The 9,876-nt window shown below is 46.8% G+C and overlaps 1 protein-coding gene across 1 annotated transcript in view; it reads right to left on the bottom strand.

Annotated features, from left to right (window-relative positions):
* The window catches only part of T265_09261 (hypothetical protein), a gene marked incomplete at both ends in the record, with an annotated part of 40,209 nt that overhangs the window by 30,152 nt on the left and 181 nt on the right, over positions 1–9,876 (bottom strand). The window contains 5 exons of the mRNA XM_009175286.1: positions 3,277–3,434; positions 4,510–4,876; positions 5,300–5,681; positions 9,048–9,121; positions 9,156–9,278. Coding sequence (XP_009173550.1) covers positions 3,277–3,434; positions 4,510–4,876; positions 5,300–5,681; positions 9,048–9,121; positions 9,156–9,278 — 1,104 coding nt within the window. The remainder of the gene's footprint in view (positions 1–3,276; positions 3,435–4,509; positions 4,877–5,299; positions 5,682–9,047; positions 9,122–9,155; positions 9,279–9,876) is intronic.

Genomic DNA, 9,876 nt, shown 5'->3' with positions numbered 1-9,876 from the left:
GGCATGCGTAGCACATGACCGAGCCATCGTAGTCGATGATGCTGGATGTTTTCCCGGATTGAGGTACCTGCAGCACAACCATATACCCGTTTTCTAATCGCCTCGTTACTGACACGCTGACGCCACCCACAACCAGCCACGCTTCTGAGGCATCGGTTGGTCGAAAACCTGAAGACGCCTCACATCATCTGTCCGCAGAGGCCATGTCTCGCACCCATACAACAACACAGCCCTTACTGTAGCCTGGTACACACGACCCTTAAGATCCAGTGAGATGCCTTTTTGACGCCACAAGTGATGCAAATTAGCAAACGTGATTCGAGCCTTTGAGATTCTTGCACTGACTTCATCAGACACACTTCCGTCAGAGCTAATACAACTACCGAGGTATGTAAAGTTTTCCACAATCTCCAATGGGAGCTGTGGTAGTAAACTAACCCAATAACTGATGGCAGCGGTACCGAATATTGCTACCGGTGATGATGCAGTCAGGAGGGAGAAAAGCTGGTGCGCTGGCTCGCACCGTACGGCGAAAATTAGGCTGCAGTCATTCAGCTGTAACACACATTCAGTTTCTAGCTGCCATGCCACCCGAAGGAAGCACGAGAGCTGGGACACTACCAGGTTGTCCAAGCCTAGACAGAGGAAGGTGAGAGGCAGAGAGCGGATTCGAACCACGGACCTTCCTGTCAGTAAATTCGTGATCTCGCTCCCTTAGCCCATAGACAGCCTTAACAAGGATGAAACAAGCAAGGGAATAGCATGGCCGTAGAAGGAACGTTTAACAAAAGGCAAAATAAACCCAAGGAAGGAAGCAACTGTTATAACAAGCACAACAACGAATGAAACAGGATGCGTGAATCTAAAACGGCGGAACCCAGAAGAGTCCCAGTAGCCCGATAGGGGCCAATCAACGGATACGACATCCTTCACAACAAAGTGGACAAAGGAAAGTGTAACCTGCACGCTGAAAATGTCGCCATCAAACATAAAATATTGATAGCACAACAGAGTGTCCGGACAAAATAAAGAAGTGGTGGAAACGAAGATGAAAATAAGATTTCCCATGAGGTTCATTCAAATGGACGAGCAACTCAACCTGGGAATAGAGATACGAAGCCTGGGCGATTAAATACGGAACGGAACGATGAGGGTTACTGATCTAGAGCTATCGGGGATAGAATATTTGAAACAGTCAGATGAACAGGAAGCTATTTGAGAGAAAGGAAAATGGTCGAAAAAAGCCGATTCACCTTACCTCGGCCTGGGTAGCTCCCAAATCAGTCAGCAAGATGGTGATTCGACCCTGATAGTCGGAAACAGAGGCAGGATGCCGCAAAAGCTGCAGGAGACAGGTCTTCAACTTCTTCCGTACGGTGCCCACTTGAACCACGGAGAAGTGAGGAGGTAGGGTGACTGTGAGGGGGGAAGCAAAAGCGATCGTGAAAAGTTCACGATTAGGCCAGTCAGTCATTAGCGAAATCGAGTATGACTTGGAAACCAACATCAGGTGACTGGCATCACTAAGGCCGGTAGGAAGCTTCACAGCAATAAGTCTGCAAAAGGCTCAGATGGCAGAAACTGACTAATATGACTTCGTTCCGAAAGGGAAGTCAATCTATGCCGAAAAACCAGGAATTTCCTCATGCTACCAAAAAACTGTCAGTGGCTTAGAAGTTGAGTGAACCTTCGATCCGAGAAATTTTCCATCGAGGAGCCAGCCAACACGTGACCATATGACGTGAATTCCATGATTGAAGGATGAGTGGTTCTATACCGTGGCTAACTTCAAGTTAGTCACAGTGCTGATCAGCCACTCATGGAGGAACGGAACTACTAATCAGAAGGTCGATGGTTCGAAATGCCCAGGAGTTACGTGAGATGTGCACTGCTGATAATCCCCAATAAGGAGGAAGCAGTTGTGATCAATACTTCTCGGGTTTTTAGTATGGATTGGCTTCACTCACAGGACCAAATCCCGATTGAACATTCCCGAACCTCCTCACACTACCAACAATATACACGGGGAAAACTTAAGATCACCTGCTTCTCATTGAGAAACATCCCCATTAGTGAGCGATTCATGAATAGTTAATTCGATTTGAAACATCTAAGTTCATTCGTTGAGCTTAATGGTACGCCACCCACAACCAGCCACGCTTCTGAGGCATCGGTTGGTCGAAAACCTGAAGACGCCTCACATCATCTGTCCGCAGAGGCCATGTCTCGCACCCATACAACAACACAGCCCTTACTGTAGCCTGGTACACACGACCCTTAAGATCCAGTGAGATGCCTTTTTGACGCCACAAGTGATGCAAATTAGCAAACGTGATTCGAGCCTTTGAGATTCTTGCACTGACTTCATCAGACACACTTCCGTCAGAGCTAATACAACTACCGAGGTATGTAAAGTTTTCCACAATCTCCAATGGGAGCTGTGGTAGTAAACTAACCCAATAACTGATGGCAGCGGTACCGAATATTGCTACCGGTGATGATGCAGTCAGGAGGGAGAAAAGCTGGTGCGCTGGCTCGCACCGTACGGCGAAAATTAGGCTGCAGTCATTCAGCTGTAACACACATTCAGTTTCTAGCTGCCATGCCACCCGAAGGAAGCACGAGAGCTGGGACACTACCAGGTTGTCCAAGCCTAGACAGAGGAAGGTGAGAGGCAGAGAGCGGATTCGAACCACGGACCTTCCTGTCAGTAAATTCGTGATCTCGCTCCCTTAGCCCATAGACAGCCTTAACAAGGATGAAACAAGCAAGGGAATAGCATGGCCGTAGAAGGAACGTTTAACAAAAGGCAAAATAAACCCAAGGAAGGAAGCAACTGTTATAACAAGCACAACAACGAATGAAACAGGATGCGTGAATCTAAAACGGCGGAACCCAGAAGAGTCCCAGTAGCCCGATAGGGGCCAATCAACGGATACGACATCCTTCACAACAAAGTGGACAAAGGAAAGTGTAACCTGCACGCTGAAAATGTCGCCATCAAACATAAAATATTGATAGCACAACAGAGTGTCCGGACAAAATAAAGAAGTGGTGGAAACGAAGATGAAAATAAGATTTCCCATGAGGTTCATTCAAATGGACGAGCAACTCAACCTGGGAATAGAGATACGAAGCCTGGGCGATTAAATACGGAACGGAACGATGAGGGTTACTGATCTAGAGCTATCGGGGATAGAATATTTGAAACAGTCAGATGAACAGGAAGCTATTTGAGAGAAAGGAAAATGGTCGAAAAAAGCCGATTCACCTTACCTCGGCCTGGGTAGCTCCCAAATCAGTCAGCAAGATGGTGATTCGACCCTGATAGTCGGAAACAGAGGCAGGATGCCGCAAAAGCTGCAGGAGACAGGTCTTCAACTTCTTCCGTACGGTGCCCACTTGAACCACGGAGAAGTGAGGAGGTAGGGTGACTGTGAGGGGGGAAGCAAAAGCGATCGTGAAAAGTTCACGATTAGGCCAGTCAGTCATTAGCGAAATCGAGTATGACTTGGAAACCAACATCAGGTGACTGGCATCACTAAGGCCGGTAGGAAGCTTCACAGCAATAAGTCTGCAAAAGGCTCAGATGGCAGAAACTGACTAATATGACTTCGTTCCGAAAGGGAAGTCAATCTATGCCGAAAAACCAGGAATTTCCTCATGCTACCAAAAAACTGTCAGTGGCTTAGAAGTTGAGTGAACCTTCGATCCGAGAAATTTTCCATCGAGGAGCCAGCCAACACGTGACCATATGACGTGAATTCCATGATTGAAGGATGAGTGGTTCTATACCGTGGCTAACTTCAAGTTAGTCACAGTGCTGATCAGCCACTCATGGAGGAACGGAACTACTAATCAGAAGGTCGATGGTTCGAAATGCCCAGGAGTTACGTGAGATGTGCACTGCTGATAATCCCCAATAAGGAGGAAGCAGTTGTGATCAATACTTCTCGGGTTTTTAGTATGGATTGGCTTCACTCACAGGACCAAATCCCGATTGAACATTCCCGAACCTCCTCACACTACCAACAATATACACGGGGAAAACTTAAGATCACCTGCTTCTCATTGAGAAACATCCCCATTAGTGAGCGATTCATGAATAGTTAATTCGATTTGAAACATCTAAGTTCATTCGTTGAGCTTAATGGTCAAGTGGTTAGAGCGCGAAGTTACTGACAGGAAGGTCCGTGGTTCGAGCCCGAACTCTGCCTCTCGACTTTCCCTGCCTAGGCTTGGGCAACCTGGAAGTATCCCACCCCTCGTGCTTCCCTCGGGTGGCATGGCAGCTAGGCACCGAAATGGTGCTACTGCTGAACGATTTTTTTTAACAAGTCACGACTAGCTTATCGGTAGATAAGTCGTGCTCATCTCCACGCGAGAGGAGCTCCAGGAGGGCGGTAAGTTTTTTTTAATAAGAAAGTCCAAGATTGTTTCCTGAGTGGCCACTAACAATCTTCAATTAGCAGACGATGACAGCATAAAAACAAAGTACAGCGAGCCTACCGTGGACCGTCTCGAACGACTGGACCACTCTATCCATAAACTGTGGACGCTGTTTTGCGATTCTAACCAGACAGTCCATAACGTCTTCCATCACTGGAGGGCTTATCGGTTTGTTGCCTGTTTTGCCTCGCATTGGTAGATCCAGGAGCCCGGAAAACAACCGTTCGGCCTCCTCTCCAAGACGACGCGGACGAACCAAGCAAACGCCAGGAAGCAATGTGGCCGAGGAAGCCGCCGTGCTGGCTTCCAAAACACTCTGGAGTTGTGCATTGGTCATGTCGGGAATTTGATCTAGGGAAATGTCTCCCTCGTTCTCCCGTGGGATGTCCGAATTCGGAAGGCGCCGTGAGTGTAGTATGATGACCGCCTGAAACAAACGGCGAAGGTGACAAACACACATACTCGTAAATACTCGTAAACAAGCGTACTCACGTAATTTCTGCCGAGAGTAAGGGTGGGAAGTGACGAACTGAACAAACCAATTTTCAGGGTAGCAACTGAGTTAGGCGTAAAAAAGCGAATGTACGTTTTCAGCCGATTTCAGTATGTTTGCTTGGAATGTGACCACGATCTTGACTCAGTCACAGCACTAATCGATTTGACGGCCTCTGCCTAACTACCGCCCGTCTGCACCACGCTGATTAGGACGAGCTAGTACGGGTACGAGATAGCCAAGAAGAAAAGGCTCGTCATTCATGCCACCTCTGGTTCTAAAGTATCAGGAGACAGACGATAAGCCCGTCGGTTTGCATGTACGACAGCACGAACAGGTTCGAATAGTAAGGCTCACCTCAACCAGACGGAGGACGCCTGTCCGAGCACTGTCATTTAGCGTGATGGGGCTCAAAAATCCAAAAGCCGACTGGCCAGGGACCGAAGTAGGTAAAAGGAGGCGAATAATTTCATCCTTCAAGCCGGCGACGCTGCGGAACGTTTCGAGTGCAACATCGGCCGCTGAGTCCGCGGGAATCCCAGTCGAACCGCCAATGGTGACCCCAGACTCGATGATACCAACCTTGACGGCGCGTGTCAGGGCGACACGGTAGATAGGGACCATGGAGAGCGTGAGACTTCTTAGCAAGCTGTACCCGGGTGGATCCTGTTGGATTGCCGAGGAGAATAGGTAGAACAGATTGCCAACTGCTTTTTTGACCAGAGTAGGGTCGGCCAGACTGTGAGAGCAGAGTAAAATCCACAGTGACAGTCGTGCTAACAAACAGGTAAACCAGAACTGATACATGTCAGAGTAGGGTAAGGGAGACAAGTGTGTGACCGATCTTCCTGACGAAATCTTTTTCAGTCGACTTCAAAAGAAGTTGCTAGAATCTCAAGCGCATATCACTTAATGCAAGTGTAGCCGAAGCCAGACTGAAAACGTATTATTCGCTCTATCAAAGGTTCTAAATAGTTCACAATGTAGACTATGGATGACATTGCGTGGATGTTCATTGGGGCTCTCAAATTTGGGCTTGAAACAAACAAAAAACATGGAAAGAGGAAGCCAACGGCCGAAAGTCTAGTAAATTACAGTTTAAATACACAAAATCGTTCATAAAATAAGTGGAAGCGGCACGTAGTCAGCATTTTTTAAAGGGAGTTGAGTTAATTTACAGGTGGTTACAACAACGACTGAAAAAAGGAGAAAGATAGGAAATAAGTTCGAAGATGGTCGAACAGCATTGTCCCAATTCCGTCATTTAACCAACCGAAACAGGGAGCTCGCAGAAGTTTATATAAAGAAGGTGCTACATTTATTCACAACTTACGACATCATCAAGACAAATAAGCAGGATATCTTGAACAGCAGTTCATCTGGTCATAAAAAAGCTTTTAGGCCGTGTATCCTCAGAAATGAGTATGCAGCTAGCAATTCGTGTGTGATTTCGAATATTTCTGAACGAAACAAAGCTCAGGGCTTCTACTTTTCAAAGATGGGGCTGAAGGTATGACATATGTTCTCACAGGCTTCCTGGAAACTGTAGAGGAAAACTGGCAGGTATCGCATGATTAATGCCTCCTGGTTGGTGTTGTCACAACCAATGCAGGACGAACAGTCATCAACCTAATGAATGGGCCTCCCAGAGGAGAGTTATCAATAAGTTAGGGGGAAGGTGAAGAAAACGTATGTGAAAAAGGAAGGAAGGCGTCAGCAGTAGCCTTTTTTCGCTTACATGCCTTGCTGTATGCATCAAGGAAAGCGCCCCGCCCGATGTGACATGAGAATATTTAAGTGTGCAATTCATGGCTGAACGTGGGCGGAGATACTGATATGATCCCCACACCTGGACAGGAGGACGATTAGGGTCCTCAACCAAAGCCTTCGGCTCAAAACCCTGACCGCAAGGTGTCTGACGGGAAATGCAAGAGCATTAACGTTTTTATAGAACAAGGCACCACATATGTTCGAAGCCCCAACCTGGAAGACCAGGAAACGTTGTTGATCGGACCTCTAACCATTGAACAATCTAGTATGAGACTCTGCAAGTGTCGCACGGACACCCCCAGCATAGCTCAGTGAGTCGCAGGGGCACAAAAACCGTCAAACCACATTAAGGTCCAGTCACTTCGTGACAGCCTCAACCTAGTAAGTTTAATATGCTGCTCTGATGAATCAGGTTTATTACCAAGTATCTGCGACCACTTCATTGTGCTCCCGCTGCAGCCACCTAACGCTTGCAGTGCTACGGAGACGGCAGTGATCAAAAACCTGAAGAAGCCTAATATCCTCGGATCGCAGGAACCAGGTCCCACAACCAAAGGGCATGGCTGCTCTTACAGTTGCCTCGTATACATGGTCCTTCAGCCCTAGCAAGATTCGGTTCTGACTACACAAATAACGCAAGTTCATGAACGCTTCTCGCGTCTTGATTATCCGCGCGTTGCAATCTGTTGCAATACAATCACGACTTATGCAGCTCCCAAGATATGTGAACCGATAAACAAACTTAAGCTTTCGATTCCGAACTTTCAGAGAAGTACTTTTCACTTTTGAGTTCTGAAACGTATGCCGAAACCTGGGATCACCTCTTAGCCGGGTTGAAGTACTTTGCGCATACGAATAGTCGTCAAACAAAAAAAGACGTCATCTGCCCAATCCAAGTTCATTACTCTCACTTATACGTGATTTCGACGCACAGATTCACAGTCCCTTAGAATGCGCACTTTATGGTAAAGCCAACGACCAAATCGAACAAAAAGAGGAGGGACAGCCCTGACAAACCCCACCAATTACCAAGAGGCTCCTGGACAGTTCGCTGCATTCCCCAACCCGAACGGAGGTATGGAAATAAAAGATACGAAAAATGCTTACGAACTTCAAGGGGATCCCCTTCTGAATGAGAATATTTGGGAGAGGCAATCTGTTTAGAATCGAAGGCCGCTTTAGATTCGAGGCAAACCGTGATCGTTGACCAGCGGCACACGTGGCGCTGCTCATGCACTTGATGTGACGTAAAGACATCGTCGACGAAACATGTGCCAGGTGGAAATCCCGTTTGGCGCTCTCAGACTTGCGTCTCAAGTAGCAAAAGTAGATGTTGCGATTTGAGGAAAGCCAGAAGCCGTGCCACTTCAGCCATGAACCTTATACCTCTATGGTTGGAGCAGTCGGTGTGAATACCTTTTTTGAACTCTGCAACTCGACTTCTCCTGTCTAGGCTCGAGAGACCTGGCAGTACTCCAGCCCTCGTTCTCCCTTCGGGGGCCTGACAGCTAGGCACCTTAAAGGTGTTACAACTGGACGATTATCTTATTTATTATACTCTTTTTCGAACGGGGGTATGGCCGACGATTGGCCCAATTCCCTGGAACACGTCCTTGTTACCTAATACGTACAAACAACCTTGTCAAAACGGAACAAAAAAAGTCACCTTCATCTTTGAACGCTAAAGAAGGCTCATCTGGTCCACAGGCCCGACGGCACTCCATCCGTTGAGTGTAGGTCTAAACTCGGAGAGTACGGCGCAAAATGAAGGGGTCGCATGAAAGACAGTCAGATGGCCAACCAAACAACTGTTGAAAATATTCCACCCAGCGATCTAGACTTTGGACTTTACTACATATTGGATTTCCATGAACGGCTCTGAACGAGGCACGCAGTCATGATCAGATGTGACAGTGTGTATGGGATTTGGTGTTGGAAAAGTGGATGGCTGGACCGTTTGAAGAGCCGATGGCAAACTAAGATTTCATGCCAGAAGACCGTAATGGCCCAAAACCAGACGTACGTAAACGGCCCGAGTCAACAAACTGTTTAAGAACAATTTACCGAACGACAAGTTCCATGAGAATGCGTCGCACTTCTCACACCCGATGCTGACATGGAGGGTTGTTCCACTGAGCCTATAAAGCCGAAAACATACTGCCTAACGCATGTTGGAAGTCCAGAAATGCCACAGCAACAATTTGCAACGGAAAACTTCGTACGGAGAATCGCAGACTAGACGGTTGTAGACATCACAAAGAAGAGGATCGCCCTACACCCAGTATTCAGTTGACAGAGGGTAGCAGGCAACGACAAATAACAAGACACCACTTACCATGCGTCTTGAATGAAACTGATGACCACCTTGCGTACACCCAAACTTGTATCATGTTGAAAGGCAGCAACTTCCTGTGAATAAGTGTGGTGTGTAGTGCGAAATTACCTCAAAAAAATTGTCCAATAATGAACTTTCTTGATGAATGGTCAACTCTTTGACGCGCAAGAGTTTAACAACTTTCTGGTCCACATCATCTGTTAGGGATGCTTCATTCAGAAGGGCAACAATCTAATGAACGGTGGTTAAAATGTAAGATGAAAAAACGTACGCGGTCAAACAGTGAAACCGGCATCCGGACGACAGCCCCAATGTGGATACTGCAACCTGGAATTTAGCGCTGGATAGCCACAAGCACCTACAACAAAGGTAAAGTGAATATGAACCGTTAAGGAAATTGTAATAATAAGAATAAATCTTAAGCTATTTGTCGGTTGTACAAAGGGTAGAGGTCTTCACTAGAACAAGAAACTGGCCCCGGTAAGTCATTTTTAATGACCGTATTAAACGGCATCCTATCAGCTCAAAATTAAGAAGCCTTTTACGGCGTTGTTAATTATGGTACTGCACAACCAGTTATGGTATTGTCGAAGACATTCATTCACGAGAACAGCTGATAAGATGTGCATTCCGTGTACAGTGGCATTCCTTACAAAGAAGTTAAGGGGTAGGCGGGGTTGGATGCTCTCACTATTCACTTAACAGGATTGAATAAATTGGTAAAACATTATCATTATCACCAACATCATCATCAATATCAGTTGTAAGAACCGCGTAATTCTCGTAGTGGTTCTAACTGCCACAGTTGTGTGGTTGTGAACTTGGCCTA

Source organism: Opisthorchis viverrini, assembly GCF_000715545.1.
Source record: "Opisthorchis viverrini unplaced genomic scaffold opera_v5_270, whole genome shotgun sequence".
NCBI lineage: Eukaryota > Metazoa > Platyhelminthes > Trematoda > Opisthorchiida > Opisthorchiidae > Opisthorchis > Opisthorchis viverrini.
Note: the sequence above shows the minus strand (reverse complement) of the source record. Positions and strands in the feature narration are given on the sequence as shown.